The sequence below is a fragment of the Balaenoptera acutorostrata genome, chromosome 1, assembly GCF_949987535.1.
Source record: "Balaenoptera acutorostrata chromosome 1, mBalAcu1.1, whole genome shotgun sequence".
NCBI lineage: Eukaryota > Metazoa > Chordata > Mammalia > Artiodactyla > Balaenopteridae > Balaenoptera > Balaenoptera acutorostrata.
In genome coordinates, this window is record NC_080064.1 from 55021231 (window position 1) to 55036723 (window position 15493).

General features: G+C 41.2%; 1 protein-coding gene across 2 annotated transcripts in view; it reads left to right on the forward strand.

The window, feature by feature from the left end:
* Positions 1 to 15493, forward strand: part of PGM1 (phosphoglucomutase 1) — a 56178-nt gene that overhangs the window by 12408 nt on the left and 28277 nt on the right. The window contains exon 1 of one of the 2 annotated variants that reach the window (XM_007164332.2): positions 11072 to 11577. The exons of the other annotated variant lie outside the window; for it this stretch is intronic. Coding sequence (XP_007164394.1) covers positions 11278 to 11577 — 300 coding nt within the window. The 5' untranslated portion in view covers positions 11072 to 11277. Of the gene's footprint in view, positions 1 to 11071; positions 11578 to 15493 lie in introns of those variants that run through there. 2 annotated transcript variants of the gene reach the window in all.

Genomic DNA, 15493 nt, shown 5'->3' on the forward strand with positions numbered 1-15493 from the left:
AGTGATTTGCCCAAGATCACCAAGATACTAAAAATTATCAAGAGTAGGGATGCAAACCTAGATTTCCACTATGCTGAATTCCTCAAGGTAGACATTTTTAATAGAGTTATCTAGAGCTCTAGTCTAGGGGGTTCCCAAATCTTTTATGTTGTGGTGCAACTTTTGATTTTCCTGAAGCCTTGTTCTCACTTAAATCTTAAAACCCAGCGAGAGTGTCCTGCCTCTGCCCACTTGGGCTACTGTTTATCCCAGGAATTCCCATAAATGGTGTGGAGTGGGAAAATGACCACATTTCTTTAGATCGCTGTTTTAAAAGCTATTGCATATTGTGTATTTGCCATTCACATGGCCACATAATACAATAAGAGGCAACACGGCATGATGGTTAAGAGGGTGGGCTCTGGAGCCAGATTCCCTGGGTTCAAAACCCATCTCCACAATTTCCCAGCTATTTGACCTTGGGCAGATGACATAACCAGTGTTCTCATACCTAAGATAGGGACTGAGAATAATAGTATTGATCTCATAGGGTTGTTGTAAAGATTAAGTGAGTTAATGCTTGTAAAGCTCTGGGAACACTGCCCAGCACATCGTGACCTACTGCAATTCTCTCCTACTGTACAACAGCCTTTAAAGCAGTGTCATTGTCCCTGTTTTACAAATAAGAGAAATGAGACCAGAAAGGCCATACACAGCCAGAAGCTGGCAAAGGCAGGATTCAGACCCAGGCCTGTCTAAAGTCCTCTGGTTAGAGCAGGGACTGTAGATTCCCTTTCCTCCACCTTTTCCCTGGCCCATCGTAGGTGTTTAATCTATCTCACAGGCCGACCCAGAGCATTGATTCTCTCCTGCCTGGGCCCACGTGCTTTAGAGATCAGGGGTTGTGTTAGAAGCATGGGATCAGTCCTTCTCAGTATCTCTATTTTGGTAGTTTATATAACATTTACTGAGTGGCTACTCTACAGCCCGGCATTGTGATAAGCACTTTACATGCCTTTCCTCATTTGTTGTCAGAACCTCTAAAGGAAGTTTTACTATCCCCATTTTACAGAAACTCAGACTCACAAAGACCCCATAGAAAAAGATGTCCCCTCTTTGTGGCCACCTTCATTCAGTTTCTTTATAGCTGGACATCCTAGTTTGGCCAGACCGTGCAATTGGAAAAATCCTTAGTGAGGAGACAGAGTAACGTAACAGCTTTTCTTCTTAAAAGTCAAGAAATCTGCCCCATTTTAATTATTTGACAGAGGGCCAATCACCGTCTGCCACAGAATTCCAAGGGACTTGATTCTTATTGTATGCCAGGCGAATGGTACCCCTGAGAGTTGTGTAATGCTGCTCCAGGCAGGTATCCCACCCGTTCTGAGGCTGTAGGAAATCTTGCTTGTGTTTCCATTTTCCAACACAAGAGGGAAGCATGCAGCCATGAATGATTTCAAATCAAGCAATTCTTTAGATAGCCCTCTTTTTGCCAAAGGATTTTAATACATAGTTCCTGGTAATAGCCAGAATATGGGAAAATATTCTGCTAGCTCCAAATGAATGTTCTTCAGGGATTTAAATGAAAAAAATTTTAAGGATGCTCCAAAAAGGAAATAAGATAAAAATACATATAAAAATTTTATATGAACCATATTCATTGTTTGTTTTTTTTTAGGTCAGAATGATTGAATATTGGTGATTTCTTATTAAACAGGAGTCTTCTTGACATGTGCATTTTGTATGAAAGTAATTCCTAAGCCTTGAGCATCTTCAAGTTGGAGAGATTGTTTTTAGATTTAACCACACAAATTAAGAATGGTATTTGTGGAGTGAGGAATGCCTTCCAAAAATTTTCTCTCTCCTCTGAACACTCAGAGCACCCTTGCAAACTCCCAAATTTTACTCTTTCTAAAATGATTTATTGACTTATTAATCTCTCCTTTTAGATCAGGAGTTTGACACCTTGAGTCTGTCATCTTGCCGTGGTGCACAGTGCCTGATGATATGAATGGAAAAAGTCAGTTTACATAGTAACTGCTGGACATATGGATGTAAGCAGAGGGCCAACAGACTGACAGATGCTAAAGGATGTACACGCTCCTAGGCAGCGGTTTTGTTTGTTTTTAACTTCAAAATATGCTTCAGGAATATTTTTTGAACCTGGGATTCTCTACAACTCTAAGCAAACGATTTGGTCCTTGTAATTCTTCTGGCCTTGTACCTTTATAGTTTAATGTAGTTTCTCCTTTTCTTTAAAAGACACTTCCTAACTCTATTAAAACATATATACTCATAGATAGCTATTAAACGCAGCTACATATTTGCAGATTGGTTCAGGGTAGTCATAAAAGCTAACTCTTATGTAGGACTCACAGGGCACTAGAACCAGCCAGTGCTAAGCTCTTTATATTTATTAACTCATTGTACCTTTATACAACAAACCTGTGCAGTAGGTACTATATCTTTCTTTTTTTAACTCTCTTTAAGAGATGCATTTTTTAAAAATTGAGGTATAATCGACATATAACATTGTGTTAGTTTCAGGTGTACAAGCTAATGATTCTAGATTGCAATACTATGAAATGATCACCACAGTAAGTCTAAAGAGGTGCTATTATCAATCGCCATTTCAAAGATGAGAAAATGGGGTCACCGAGAGGTTAAATACTTTGCCCAAGGTCTCCTTGCTGTTGGCTGAGGTTGCTCAAAGTGTGAAGGCAGGAGGTTTCTTTTCTTCCTCTTCTTGCCTGGATGGGACAGCAGGTGGAGCCTGCCTGAGAGCTGGCAAATGGGAGCCATGCACTACAGAGCCCTGCTCAACACACTGAAGCGTGCAGGTGTGGCAAGTAAGAGAAACCCAGTCTGACACAGTGAGCCTCTAAGAAGACTGTATCATAAGGCCAGAAGGTCTCCTGAAAGCCAAGGGCAGGGTGGGCACTTGGGCCTCACAAGAGCCTGAGGCAAGAGGAGCCCAGGCAGCTAGCCTCTGTCTCTCCTCTCTGTTTATCTCAGCACATCTGCTTCATTTTCCTCTCTCTCTGCTGACTCCATTGTCAGTGTAAGTTGGTGCGGTGTGTGTGTGTGTGTGTGTGTGTGTGTGTGAGATCTTAGCTATATACTCATTTACTCAAACTCCTATGAATATTTCAAGTTTATAAATCAAATATGTTTATTTACTTTTTACAGCCTTTGTCTAACAAGCAAAACTTTGAAAATATTCCCATTGTTCTCATATAATCTAATAATGATAATAGCAGATACTTGTGTAGGGTACCCTATGCCAGCAACGGTTTTAGAATTTTCTGTATATTACTTCATTCAGTCATGACTGCAACAATAAGTGAGGTAGGGGGACTGTTGTTCTCCCCATTTTTACAGATGGGGGCAATGGAAGCCCAAAGAGGTTAAGTAACTTGTCTGAGGTCACAACAGCCAGTGACTGGCAGAACTGGGTTTCAACTCTTGTCAGTCTGGCCTTAGAATCCATTCCCTGAAATATTGCAGTAGACTCTCTGCATCTGATGATTTAAACATATAAGTATGGTACATTCAAAGTTTTCTTGAATGATCCAATAATGTTTATAACTTTTATAAAATTTTCTTACTTGAAATCATAAGTCAAATAAGTTACTCACCTATATCTTATAAATTGGAATCACAGGGCCGATCTATTAGATAAACCAATATCCCAGAGTCTCTTAATGTACTTAAAGTATAGATTTTCTCCCAAGCATATTGCAAAAATATTAATACTATGATTTATTATCTCTCTACTGTGAGTTTGATTTACTTCATGTCTACACTTAATTCTAAATCTTTTTATGTTAAGAAGTGCCCAATCCCTGACTTCAAACTATACCACAAAGCTACAGTAATCAAGACAGTATGGTACTGGTACAAAAACAGAAATATAGATCAATGGTACAGGATAGAATGCCCAGAGATAAACCCACACACATATGGTCACCTAATTAACGACAAGGGAGGCAAGAACATACAGTGGAGAAAGGACAGCCTCTTCAGTAAGTGGTGCTGGGAAAACTGGACAGCTACATGTAAAAGAATGAAATTAGAATGCTACCTAACATCATACACAAAAATAAACTCCAAATGGATTAAAGACCTAAATGTAAGACCAGACACTATAAAACTCTTAGAGGAAAACATAGGAAAAACACTCTGACATAAACTACAGCAAGATCTTTTTTGACCCACCTCCTAGAGAAAGAGAAATAAAAACAAAAAATAAACAAATGGACCTAATGAAACTTAAAACCTTTTGCACAGCAAAGGAAACCATAAACAAGAGAAAAAGACAACCCTCAGAATGGGAGAAAATATTTGCAAATGAAACAACAGACAAAGGATTAATCTCCAAAATATACAAACAGCTCATGGAGCTCAATATCAAAAAAACAAACAATCCAATTAAAAAATGGGCAGAAGACCTCAATAGATATTTCACCAAGGAAGACATACAGATGGCCAAGAGGCACATGAAAAGATGCTCACCATCACTAATTATTAGAGAAATGCAAATCAAAACTACAATGAGATATCACCTCTTGCCAGTCAGAATGGCTATCATCAAAAAATCTAGAAACAATAAATGCTGGAAAGGGTGTGGTGAAAAGGGAACCCTCCTGCACTGTTGGTGGGAATGTAAATAGATACAACCACTATGGAAAACAGTATGGAGGTTCCTTAAAAAACTAAAAATAGAACTACCATATGACCCAGCAATCCCACTACTGGGCATATACCCTGAGAAAACCATAATTCAAAAAGAGTCAGGTACCAAAATGTTCATTGCAGCACTATTTATGATAGCCAGGACATGGAACCAACCTAAATGTCCATTGACAGATGAATGGATAAAGAAGATGTGGCACATATATACAATGGAATATTACTCAGCCATAAAAAGAAACAAAATTGAGTTATTTGTAGTGAGGTGGATGGACCTAGAGTCTGTCATACAGAGTGAAGTAAGTCAGAAAGAGAAAAACAAACACCATATGCTAACACATATATGGAATCTAAAAAAAAAATTGGTACCGATGAACCTAGTTGCAGGGCAGGAATAAAGATATAGACATAGAGAATGGACTTGAGGACCCGGGGTGGGAGAAGGAAGCTGGGGTGAAGTGAGAGTAACATCGACATATATACACTACCGAATGTAAAATAGGTAGCTAGTGGGAAGCAGCAGCATGGCACAGGGAGATCAACTTGGTGCTTTGCAATGACCTAGAGGGGTGGGATAGGGAGGATGGGAGGGAGGCTCTAGAGGGAGGGGATATGGGGACATATGTATGCATATGGCTGATTCACTTTGGCTGATTCACTGTTAGTTACAACAGAAACTAACACAGTATTGTGAAACAGTTATACTCCAGTAAAGATCTATTTAAAAAAAAAAAATTCTCTTATCCCAAGCAATTAGGAGTTACCTTTCCAATGGAATTGGCGGTGACACTGACCGGAAATCTGGCTATGGAAGCACCCCAGTCCAGAATGCCAGTGCCACCAGGGGAGTCTCAAGTGGCTTGTGTTCAAAGACCACATTCCCCAGCTCTCATATCTCACGAGTCTGCAACTCTTACCCACTTGAGAAGATTCATCTAACCTATTTTCTGCCTGAATCTACTCTGAATTCTTTTCCAGTTCTTCCTATACATCAGGCCCCCAGCTCTTAGGGTTGCCTGAGTGATCCAGAGTTGGATCCTGCATAATATTGTCTCATATTCTCATGTGTCATCTGGCTGCCAGTTACAATTCTATAGATATTCTCATGACACGACATCCCTGCCCCACAGCTCCTGAGTTTACCTGTATTCCCAGTTCAAGAACTGACTGAATCTGACTGGCACACTTCTGAGTCCTAATTCTAGATTCCTAGGAGAAAAAATGTGAGTGATCCAGCTTTGGTCAGGTGTCTGCCCTTGGTGATCATGGCCTGGCATCAGGGTCCTGCAGTAGAAACTTGGCCCTAGGTATCCACTCTTGTGGGGTGGGGTAGGGGACCGTTCTCAGAGAAGAGAGAGAGTGAACTGAAGGGGTCAGAGGAAAGAGAGCTTATTCGGGTAGTGTCTTCATGTTGGAGGAAAATAACAGGGCCCAAACTAGCCAAGACTCAAAGTTGAAGTCCTATGTAAGAGGAGCAGCTCTTGACAAGATCACAGAGACCAGGATCCTCAGAGCCACCTCAGCTGCAGAGGGAATTCTTTTTTGCAAGCCTTGGTTCATCTTTTTCCAGTCTCTCCTCCAAGCTATTTGATGCACCACTGGCAGCCATTCAACTTCCCAAAAAATAGCAGTTTGTATTCCTCTGGCTTAAAAATTTCCATAGCTTTTGGTGCCTGCAGAATAAACTTTATTGTGATTCATGAGACTCTATAATCTTGTCCCAACTACTTTTCAGCCTTACCCCATCACTGCAACCTCTTGAGAGCCATGGCTCTGTCCATGCACCTCCGGGACAGCACCGAGGCCACCAGGCTGTGATGGCTCCTCCAAGATGAACTTCTTTTTTTTTTTTTTTAAATTTATTTATTTATTTTTGGCTGTGTTGGGTCTTCGTTTCTGTGCAAGGACTTTCTCTAGTTGCAGCAAGTGGGGGCCACTCTTCATCGCGGTGCGCGGGCCTCTCACTATCGTGGCCTCTCTTGTTGCGGAGCACAGACGCCAGACGCACAGGCTCAGTAGTTGTGGCTCACGGGCCCAGTTGCTCTGCGGCATGTGGGAACTTCCCAGACCAGGGCTTGAACCCGCGTTCCCTGCATTAGCAGGCAGATTCTCAACCACTGCGCCACCAGGGAAGCCCAAGATGAACTTCTTAAGAACAAAGTTCCGTTCATCTTTTTTTCCTATCCCTATCACCCCTCAGAATGTGAAAAAAATTCATATCTTTACATCATTTTCTAGTTCACAAAGGCTTTCATAGACATTCGGGGAAGTCATCGTCCCCCAAACCTTGTGAGGCAGGTATCATTATCCCAGTTTAGAGATGAGGACATTAAGGATGGAAGGGTGAGGGGCTGACATTTACTGATAATCTGCTGTATGCCAGACACAGGTACTAAGTGTTTTCACACCTGTTGCCTGATTCAGTTCTCAGAACAACCTTGACAGCTATCCCCATCTTACAGGCTCAAGTCAGTTAACTTGCTCAAGATTATACCTCCTCATACACTTTAGAGTGCAAGATATGAGCCCTGGTTGTGTCTGGCTCCTGAACCTGTGGTTTTTGCATTATCCTGCAGTGCCTCTCCTGGGGCTGGCATTCACTACATGCCTACTTACTGTTGGTTGGAGAAATGAATGACTTTTCCCAGCTTTTGTTTCCTGTCACTGGGGTCAAAGACCCCAAGCACTCAGGCAGGTACCTGCAGCTGTCACAAGCGCAGGGCTTTGGGCTGGGGGTCTAATGACCCCTGCTGCTTTTAGCCCAGTTAGTAGCTTTCTTTCTAGTGCTTGTGCTGAGAGAAAGGGTTACCAGTTCTATCCACTATGCCCACACCTGTGGCATTTTCTAAAGAATAATTCTTGGTGTGAAGAGGTGAACCTTTTCAGGCCCTGGGTCCAGCCCTCGCACTGGCCCTGGGGCACAGCAGTTAGTAACCCAGTAAATATTTGTCAGTGGCAAAAAAGAAAGAAAGATAGAATGAATAAAGGATTGGCAAGTGTTCAGTTTCTGCTGTGTTCTACTAGGAAGGCATCATTGCTGATCAGAGTGGGAGCTGGAGTCTTTGCGAGGCTGGGAGCGAAGGGGTTCATAACGCTGCCATTGTGAAATTGATTGGACCCAAGACCAGTATGAAAGTTCCTTGTTTGAAGGGAATAATCCTTAAATCCCCCGCATGGTTTAAATGTAATTTGTGTCATTGTGAAGGAGTACTGGCAAGGCAGGAGAATTCATTAGGCCAAATTGGGTTCGCTATGCTCGACAGTAACGTTTCCGAAGATGAAGTTCAACCTTTGCTGGAGAGCTCAAACAAATGAGTTTCTTAATAGCTACCCCACTTAGTCTGAGCGTCTTCGGAAGCTTAATGTTTTTAATGCTTCTTCTTTTTTACCACACTTCAGAGTCCATCTAACATTGCTTCTTCTGGTAATATTTTTATGTGGGGCTGAATTCTATAGTGTCCATAAAATTATGACTCAGGCCCATCTTTAGAACAGAAGCTTTTCTAGGGCAAGGATTATATGTTTTTGGTTTAGTTTTGCATGTTGACAAACACGATGCTGACACATGCAGTTGGTGAAAACATTGCTCTTCATTTTGGGGTCAGAACTCTCTCCTTCGGAGCCTTAGATTTGATGTGCGCTTAAATTGCTGGATATTCATTGGCATGTGCAAGGGCCATGAGAGATGGGGTCTTTTCCAGGCCATGCCTCGCCATAAAGCTGGCTCACATACAGTGAAGTAAAAAAGCGTATGTGCCCACACGGACATTCCCATCCAGGAAGGGGGCGCTGGGTTCACCTAGTGACCTGATTCCCCAGGTTTCACAGGTAGGACTTCTCGATGCTCAAACACTGCTGTCTATTTCCATTTGTGTTCAATAATGTGTTAAATATGAAGATGTTCCACTGGGGAGGTATATTTAAAAACCTTGGAAGTGAGAGGCCATCAAATAATGAACCCCAAAGTGGCATATCAGCTATTTGGAGAGTTAGGAGTGGAAGAGCACCAGCATTATTGTTTGCAATGATTCTTCTAAACTACTTTAGAGTATATATTTTTTAACCTTTAAGAATCAGAATACTTACGTTTGGAATACTTTCTGTATCAGTCAGTTGTTAGGTGGTTAGAAACTGGTACTAGGCCTAGGAACAGGCTTAATCCTGGAGAAGTGTAGCTCTTACAACAGTTTCAATGTGAAAAAATATTTTTAGAAACAAATTTTAGTTCATATGAAAACACACTGCTAAGCTGAGGTGTTCTAGTATCTGATGTGGCCACGGTCTTTAAAAAAAAAAAAGCAAGCATTTGCCATCCTTTGAAATAACACCTGTTGGATCTTACGCTGCAAACAAACCCATTTTGATGCTTGTGGGTTTTTGTGTTGAACATCTGTCGATTTTGAATTTTCATAGTTATGTCTTGATTCTTCATCATTTCTCATTTTACGGAATTGATTTGCATTGACCATAAACTGTAAATAAGTGAATGTGTGGGAAAAGCCCCCAACAAAACATTACTCTCCTAGTTCTGGCTTTAGAAAGAGCTTCGAGAGAGAGTGGTCGATCACCAGCAGAGAACATGCTGGAATGTGTGGGCAGAGAAGCTTTAGTGGGGATATTGGAGCCCCTTTGCAACGAAGTGTCCCTGAATCTATGCTGGGCTTTCAAGACCTTGTTAAGGACACTACCAATTACATGGTTGGTTGCTCTGTTATTCCCAATGGAAAGATTGTTGAGTTGATATTTCACAAATGCGGATCTATTATTAAATATGTCAAGACACATAGACTGGCATAATTTGCGAGCCTATCTAAAATCAGAGAAAACTGGCCACAGAACTTAAAAAATATGAATTAAAGAAATGCATTTGTAGTAAGTTGAAAAACGTTGGGTGTGTAAACTACTGTTCACAAAGGAAGCTTACTTCATAAGAATTTTAGTTTTAAAATTGAAATAAGAGGGAATAATAAGCTATAAAAAGCAATTGTCTTTTGGCTGACTGGTTTTCAGCTTAATAGACGTGTCCTGTGAATTGTTATAATGTTATGTCTCGAGGTCCTCTTTGCGGGTGGGCCAGCCCCGTTTGCCATTTGAAGGAGACTAGGCTTCCTTGGTAGTGGCCTGCTTTCTGCTCATGAGCCCATTAGCTCTCCTGGTCCAGTATGAGTAGCCCCTGGAACACAGAGACATTCTTGCCTCACAGAGGGCAGTCTGCTGCTCTCAGGGCCTGTCTGCTTTTGGACCTGGCTTGACAAATTAGTAGAAAAATACTCAGATTTTGTTTCTCAAGAGATTACTACTTTTCCCTTGAAAACCTGACTTTTATGTGCACAACAAACTCCCCAGACATGTGGCGTAACTAGTCCTGATTTACTTTTTAAGCCTTGTTAACAAGTTCACCAAAACCTTGACAATGGAGCTTCGTAATTGACAACTTTTGCTGAGCCAGATAAAGAACACAACATGTATGTACCGACATAGATTATTAATAAAATCTCAGGGAGCAAATGGGATGAGGTAGAGCGTTTTTAAACATCTTAGGTTCTTCAAATGCAAAGGACTTAAACTGCTTCACTAAAAATGTTTTCTTAAAAGTCAAGTCTACTTAAAACTGAGAATATGAATATACAAAATGTAATCTTATGTCCATATTATTTTTCCAAATAATAACTTGATTAAGCCTCATGCATTCAGAAAAACTTACTTCCCTCTCCCCCTACCACACACACACTATTCTGCTTACGTTTTCAAGGATTTGGTGCGTCTTCATCCCTACTTTTCTATAAGTTCAAGGGAATGACCAAGCTGTTGGTCATTCAGGGCATATTTGTGAATCTCTATTCTTCTAGAAGTGAATACTTTTTTGTTAAATCTTTGGTGGCCAATGAATAAATCTGTTCTGTTAGATGCTTTTTTTCCTTCTAACTGGGATTGCATGTGGGAAGTAAAAAAAAAAATTCCTTGAGTATCAAATACTTAAGTATCAAAATGGCAGTGATGAAAGTAAACCAGAGGTAACTGAGATCCCTCACTTCCATTTTAAGATTGACCTTTAACTTGTGAGATGGCCTGGAACAACTTTAGCTGCAGTTGGCCTTCTCAGTGATGACTGCCCAGAGAGGCTCTGCTTTAAGGGGCGTCAGTAGCAGTGGGAACCACACCAGGGTGTCTTGTTCATGATCCTGCGTCTTAGGACTGCACTTGCTCCGTCTTTGTCTGGCTCTGAGAGTGGTGTCTGGAGGCCACCTGGTGTTTGTAACTGAAGTCTGCTGCATGCAACACCCTCTGGACCCATCTCCACCCTAACAGGGAAACGAGGCAAAAATAATTGAAGGGTATTTGGCTTGGTTATGTGGGCAGACTGTCCTCATCAAAACAACTTTGAAGATCTGTGGATGTGGGTGGGTGTTTGGTCCTTAACTTTTTCACAAGGGGTTACGACAACAGGAATTAACTCTGCTTCCTCACTGAGAGTGATCTTCCAGGCAAGACCTCTGTTTTAGTTACTCGGCCAACACTGTTGCAGCTTCAGTTTGGACAGACTATTTGGGGGACCCTTGACTGCTTTCTGGGCATCGTCGCTGAGCCAGCTGGTGGAAGTGAAAGATGAGTGATTCTGATGAATGGATTTCCGGGAAATACAGAAGAATGGGAGAAGGTCCTCTCCCTCTGTTAACTTTTGCTACAGCTCCCTACTACGACCAGAAACCAGGAACTAGTGGATTACGGAAGAAAACCTATTATTTCGAGGCAAAGCCATGCTATCTGGAGAATTTCATCCAGAGTATATTCTTTTCCATAGACCTAAAAGATCGCCAGGGATCCACACTGGTGGTTGGTGGAGATGGGCGGTATTTTAATAAATCAGCAATAGAGACAATAGTGCAGATGGCAGCTGCCAATGGGGTTGGTATATGATAAGTATTGCTATGCTTCTGGCTCTCCACATAACCTCTTAATTTTGCAGAAATATACACAGGTACAAAGATTTGTATATTGTAAACACCTCAATGCTACTAACATCCAATTAAGTTTCATTGTGACTTCAGAGATTGTATATTGTGATATTACCCCTGAAATTACATTAGTCACATGGGATATGGGAATGTAAGCTTAATTTCTTATGTTGTGCTCTGTGCCTGTTGCTTGAAAAAGTACCTGTTGCTTTTAGACATTCAAAGCGTACCCCAGCCTTAAGCTGTCTTATCTACATTCTAACTAGTTTTGAGGGACACTCTGTCCTGTGTGTGAGGCTCTAATGAGCAGCGGAGAGAAGAAGATTTTGTTTTCTTTCAATGGCTTCCTTGTTGAAGTTCAGTCACTTGTCAAACAGGAAAACAAAAGCCAGGGCACGCTGTTATTTGTGGATCCTGGTAGTTGTGCAGAAATGCTAGGAGGGGATTGGAAAATGTTAGGTGTGAGCTTTCCAAGAGGACCTGTTACAGGGGAACCCACGTATAATGACCTTGGACACAAAGAAGCCCTGTGTGTGGTGAATTCGTGCAGCAGGGTAGAGATAATAACTCCTGTAAGACTATAATATAAGGAGGCTTTGCTAAAGCTCTGCATCGTGAAAAACTGTGTTGCCTGAATCAGAAGGAATCTTGCACCAGGAAGCATTGATCTTGATAATCAAACAATTTGTACAGCCTTACTGATTTACAGGAAGGCAGGCATCAGGACATTGCTGTTTTTGCTCTGCAAATTCCTCTGTGGGACCAAAAATATATTTTTAGATTTTGGATTACACTTAGCAATAATTTGGAGCGCACAGTCCTTCAGTACTTATAAATTTTAAAAATCTGTTTTACTTCCTTTCTGGAAGCAATTCTGATTCTGAGAACATAAAAATTTAGCATTGTAGCCAAATGTGTTGGGCATTCATTTTCAGTCTATTTTAACAACACACTAAGAAGGTGTAATTGCAAAAGCCAAATTTAAAAAAAGCATACGTTATCAAATTTAGAAGAGTTTGTAGATCCTATTGTTTATGTGAAGTTTCCTTTATACCCAGTTTCAGAGTCTGAATGCCTCTCATGTAAAATTTGCTGATAAAGTACTCAAATATGCAATTATGACACATACACATTTTTAAGATAAAATGTGACATGCTGTAAATTTCACCTTTGAGGAGAGCTGCAAAGGGAACGAACGGTATTAAGATGCTTTTAATCTTTTGGGGGAGAACGAAAGGAACATTATTTCTCCGAATATATCTAGATTGTTGAGTGGATCTGGTACACTGTCCCCTTTGCTGTGATATATTTGGCTTCATTTCATTTTTGTGCAAAGCGGAAGGATGTGGAAGAGGTGGTAGGAATGTGTAATTGAGGCAGACGCTATAGACTTTCTCAGATTTACCATCTGAAGGTTTGCTAAATAATGCAATTAAGTGATAATAATTGACTAAATATGGTAACTGCCTATTTGTTAGAGCTGTGACAGCCCCCGCAATATTTTCAAGTCTTTTCAAGGACGTTCGTCACTAAAAATAGTGTTGCATTTAAAACAGTCACACTACCCAGCTGACTTATGTAAAACGGTTAGTGGACCCATAAAGCACTTTGATCTGATAAAACCTATCAAATCCTATATAGTTTGATTTCTTTTTCTAACATATCCTAAATTCTGACTATTTTAACATCCCTTTGATTGTGGGCAGAACTTTAAGGAGGCAATCTAAAGGAAAGAAAATTTATTGCCACAGATTTCGGTAGAAGTCAGTGTTCCTTCCTCAGCTTTGTCAATACCCACTCCACCCATGAGCCGATTCTAGGAGAGCTTCTCAGCCTAGTGAGCTACATGGAGATCATTTCATTTCTACCCTTTAGTACACTTTTATCTGGTACATTTACGGATAATGGAATACACTCTGCCTTTGTTTTTATTTGCACAGAGCTGTCTGCATTTACAGGCAATTTTAATGTACAAAATAAAACATTGGTGGGGCCCCGTTTATAGTACGGGTATCTCATTCAGTCCCCCGAGCTTTAAACCTAGAGATAATTTTAGAAATGAGAATAGAACCTGTGTGTATGACTGGCAGAGCAAAGAAAATGGAACTTGTTTTTTTGTTTGTTTTTGTGTGAAACATAAGAAAACACCAGGCCCTATTTTCAATTAAAAGGAATATTTTAAAGTTTGCTCCCTGTCATGGTTAACTATCAAATGTGGGGTTGGGGGGAGAGTGAGGTATCCAGCTTGGCAGAAGGATGTGAGTCTTACAGAAGGGAGTAGGGGGCCAGGAGGAAGGGCAGGAAAGGCTACTTGGTGAAGGACTCTCAATGCAGGATGGAGGGGTATCTCTAAGTTGGTAGACACTTGGGACCCAGGGAAGGGTTTTTTTTTTTTTAATTTTCTTTTGTGTGGTAGAGTATACCTAACAAAATTTGCTGTTTTAACCATTTTTAAGTGTACAATTCAGTGGTATTCATTACATTCACAATGTTCTGCAACCATCACCACTATCTAGTTCCAGATCCTTTTCATCATCTCATCCAAAACTCTGTACCCACTAACCAAGAAGTCCCCATTCTCTTCATCCCCCAGCCCCTGGCAACTTTGGTTTTACTTTCTGTGAATTTGCCTGTTCTGTGTCCTTCATATAAGTGGAACCATACAATACTTGTCCTTTTGTGTCTGGCTTATTTTACTTAGTATAATGTTTTCAAGGTACATCCATATTGTAGCATGTATCAGAATTTCCTTCCTTCTTAAGGCTGAATAATATTCCATTGTATGTGTATACCACATTTTGTTTATCCATTCATCTTTTAATGGACATTTGCGTTGTTTCCACTTTTGGCTATTGTGAATAATGCTGCTGTGAACATGGGTGTGCAAATATCTGTTTGGGTCCCTGCTTTCTTTTTGTGTCTATACCTAGAAGTGGAATTTCTGGATCATATGGTACAGGGAAGGTTTTTGAGTAGGGGAGGGACACAGTTAGAACTATGGTTTAGAAAGATGAACTAGGTGGGCCTGAGTAGGTCAGATAGATTCAGCCAGGGTAGGGCAAGGCAGGTACAGGTGGGAGAGAGGCAGGGGAGGTTGAGTCAGGAGCTGTTACAATGCTCCAGACATCCTTCAGGGGAGGAAGATAATAGAGTAATATCTCCCCAATATCAGGTTGAGGATTAATATTGCTGAGGATAATTCGTGGAAAAGAGTCTGCTCTGGAAGGGAATATTTGGGCCAGCTGTACCTATTCTTAGGCTCAGGAGAAGGAACCTACCATGGACTTCCCTTGCTTCTCTTGACTTTCTCTCTTACTCTTACCTTCTGGTATAGCCCTCTCAGTCTTGGACCATTCCTGACTGCAGATTTCACCATAAGGAATGGTAGAATTAAGGGGTGACTTGGGTGGCATAGCTTAATATTCACTTATCAGTTTCCCCTTCCACATTAAGAACATACTGAATCCAAGTAAAAGTTAGCGTGCTTGATGGGCAAACACTGTTTTCAGATAACTCCAGCAGCCACTCTGGCTGATTAAATTGCCATCTGTAAGCTCCTCTCATCGAAATTATGGAACTGCTCAGCCACAGGCTTTTTTTTTTTTTTTTTTTAATTTTATTTATTTATTTATTTATTTATGGCTGTGTTGGGTCTTCGTTTCTGTGTGAGGGCTTTCTCTAGTTGCGGCAAGTGGGGGCCACTCTTCATCGCGGTGCGCGGGCCTCTCACTGTCGCAGCCTCTCTTGTTGTGGAGCACAGGCTCCAGACGCGCAGGCTCAGTAATTGTGGCTCACGGGCTTAGTCGCTCCGCGGCATGTGGGATCTTCCCAGACCAGGGCTCGAACCCGTGTCCCCTGCACCGGCA